This window comes from Malurus melanocephalus, unplaced genomic scaffold (assembly GCF_030028575.1).
Source record: "Malurus melanocephalus ecotype Western Australia unplaced genomic scaffold, MMel_1.1 scaffold_3883, whole genome shotgun sequence".
In the NCBI taxonomy this organism is placed as follows: domain Eukaryota; kingdom Metazoa; phylum Chordata; class Aves; order Passeriformes; family Maluridae; genus Malurus; species Malurus melanocephalus.
Window position 1 is genome coordinate 2575 of NW_026627115.1, and position 2050 is coordinate 4624.

Consider the following 2050-nt stretch of genomic DNA (forward strand, 5'->3'; position numbering starts at 1 on the left):
CCCATCCCCTCCCCGCTCTGATCCCGCCGCTCCCCCCTCCTCGCAGGGGCTGAAGGGCGAGCGCGGCTCCGTGGGCGAGCGGGGTCTGCCGGGGATGCCAGGACAGCCGGGACCCCCGGGACACCCGGGACCGCCGGTGAGTGGTGTCACAGCCCCCGGAGCGGCGGGGACATCGAGGGGTGTCCCCTCATGTCACCACAGTCCCGGACATCGATGGGGTGTCCCCGCGGTGTCACCACAGTCCCGGACATGGAGGGGTGTCCCCGCGGTGCCACCACCTCACTCCGCCCCTCTTTGACCTCGCAGGGCGAGCAGGGACCGGACGGACCCGTGGGGAAAGAGGTACGAGCGGGGATTCTGGAACTTTCCTGCCTCGCTGGACATTAGGATGGACTGTGACATCCTCTGGCCTGGCCAGGGTGTCCCCAGGGTGGGGACATCCCTGTCACCGTCCTYCCCCTTTTCCAGGGACCGCCAGGAAAACCGGGCATTGCGGGCCCGGCCGGACAGAAGGTGAGGGCAGCCCGGCCGYGCCACCACGGCCACCCCGCTGTCCCTCAGCTGTCCCAAAGCTGAGCCGTTCCTGTCCTCAGGGTGACGCTGGCTCCCCCGGCGAGAGGGGCTACCCGGGCGAGAAGGGCAGAGCCGGAATGCCCGGGGGTCCGGGAAAAAGCGGCTCCATGGGGCTCGTGGGACCGCGGGGACCCGCGGGCGAGAGGGGCCCGCCGGGCTCACCGGGTCCCGCAGGTAGCCCCGGGCTACCGGGCCCGCCGGGGATGATGGTAAGGACGGGTGACAGCGCGGCGGGGCCGGACCCGGTCCCTTTTTTCCGGACACGCGGTGGCCGCTGCCCCTGGMGTGTCCCCTCGTGTCCCCTGGMGYGTCCCCTCGTGTCCCCTGGCGTGTCCCCTCGTGTCCCCGCAGGGAGATGTGGTCAACTACGACGAGATCAAGCGCTTCATCCGGCAGGAGCTCAACAAGATGTTTGACGGTAACGGGGAACGGGGGTGGTGACAACGACCGGCGACACCGCGACACCGCTCTGTCCCCGCCGGCGCTGAGCTCGGTCCCTGTCCCCGCAGAGCGCATGGCCTATTACACCTCCCGGCTGCACTTCCCGGTGGAGATGGTGGCGTCCCCGGGCCGGCCCGGTCCCCCCGGCAAGGACGGGCTGCCCGGCCGGCCGGGACCCCCCGGCTCCCCGGGAATGCCGGGCCAGATCGGCAGAGAGGGGCGGCAGGGCGTGCCGGGCATGCGGGGTACGTGCTGCTCCCCGGGGCATTCCCGGGGTGTCTCTGGGGTGTTCCCGGTGTCTCCAGAGCGTTCCCGGTGTCCTTGGGGAGTTCCCGGGATGTTCCCGGTGTCCCCAGGATATTCCCGGTGTCCCGAGGGTGTTCCCGGTGTCCTGGGGGTGTTCCCGGTGTCTCCAGAGCGTTCCCGGTGCCCTCAGGGCGTTCCTGGGATGTTCCCGGTGTCCTCAGGATATTTCCGGTGTCCCGAGGGGGTTCCCGGTGTCCCCAGGGTGTTCCCGGTGTCCCCCGGATATTCCCGGTGTCCCTGGGTGTTCCCAGTGTCCCTGTCATGTTCCCAGGACATTCCCGGTGGTCCCGAGGGTATTCCCGGGGTCCTGAGGGTGTTCCCGGTGTTCCTGTCATGTTCCCAAGATATTCCCGGTGTCCCGAGGGTGTTCCCGGTGTCCCCAGGACATTCCCGGTGTCCCTGTGGCATTCCCAGTCTCCCCATCATGTCCCCCGGGTCCCCGGCACGTTTCCGGTGTCCCTGGGGTGTTTATGATGTCCCTGGGCTTTCCCAGTGTCCCCGGAGCGTTCCCCCTGTCCCTGAGATGTTCCAGGTGTCCCCCGGGGCATTCCCCGTGTCCCTGAGATGTTCCAGGTGTCCCCCGGGGCGTTCCCCGTGTCCCTGGGGTGTTCCCAGTGTCCCCCCAGGGTGTTCCCAGTGTCCCCGGGACACCGCGGTCGTGCCGGGATCTCACCCCTCCGCACCCGCGTCTCTTGCAGGCGAGCCGGGTGCCAAAGGAGAGAAGGGCGAG

At 69.4% G+C, this 2050-nt stretch overlaps 1 protein-coding gene across 1 annotated transcript in view; it reads left to right on the forward strand.

Moving 5' to 3' along the window:
* LOC130588240 (collagen alpha-1(XVI) chain-like) overlaps window positions 1-2047 on the forward strand; it is a gene marked incomplete at its 3' end in the record, with an annotated part of 3779 nt that extends 1732 nt beyond the window's left edge. Inside the window, exons 2-8 of the mRNA XM_057389187.1 lie at window positions 47-136; window positions 307-342; window positions 469-513; window positions 594-782; window positions 925-991; window positions 1083-1259; window positions 2019-2047. Of these exons, the coding sequence (XP_057245170.1) occupies window positions 47-136; window positions 307-342; window positions 469-513; window positions 594-782; window positions 925-991; window positions 1083-1259; window positions 2019-2047 (633 nt within the window). The remainder of the gene's footprint in view (window positions 1-46; window positions 137-306; window positions 343-468; window positions 514-593; window positions 783-924; window positions 992-1082; window positions 1260-2018) is intronic.
* Between the last annotated feature and the right edge of the window lie 3 nt (window positions 2048-2050).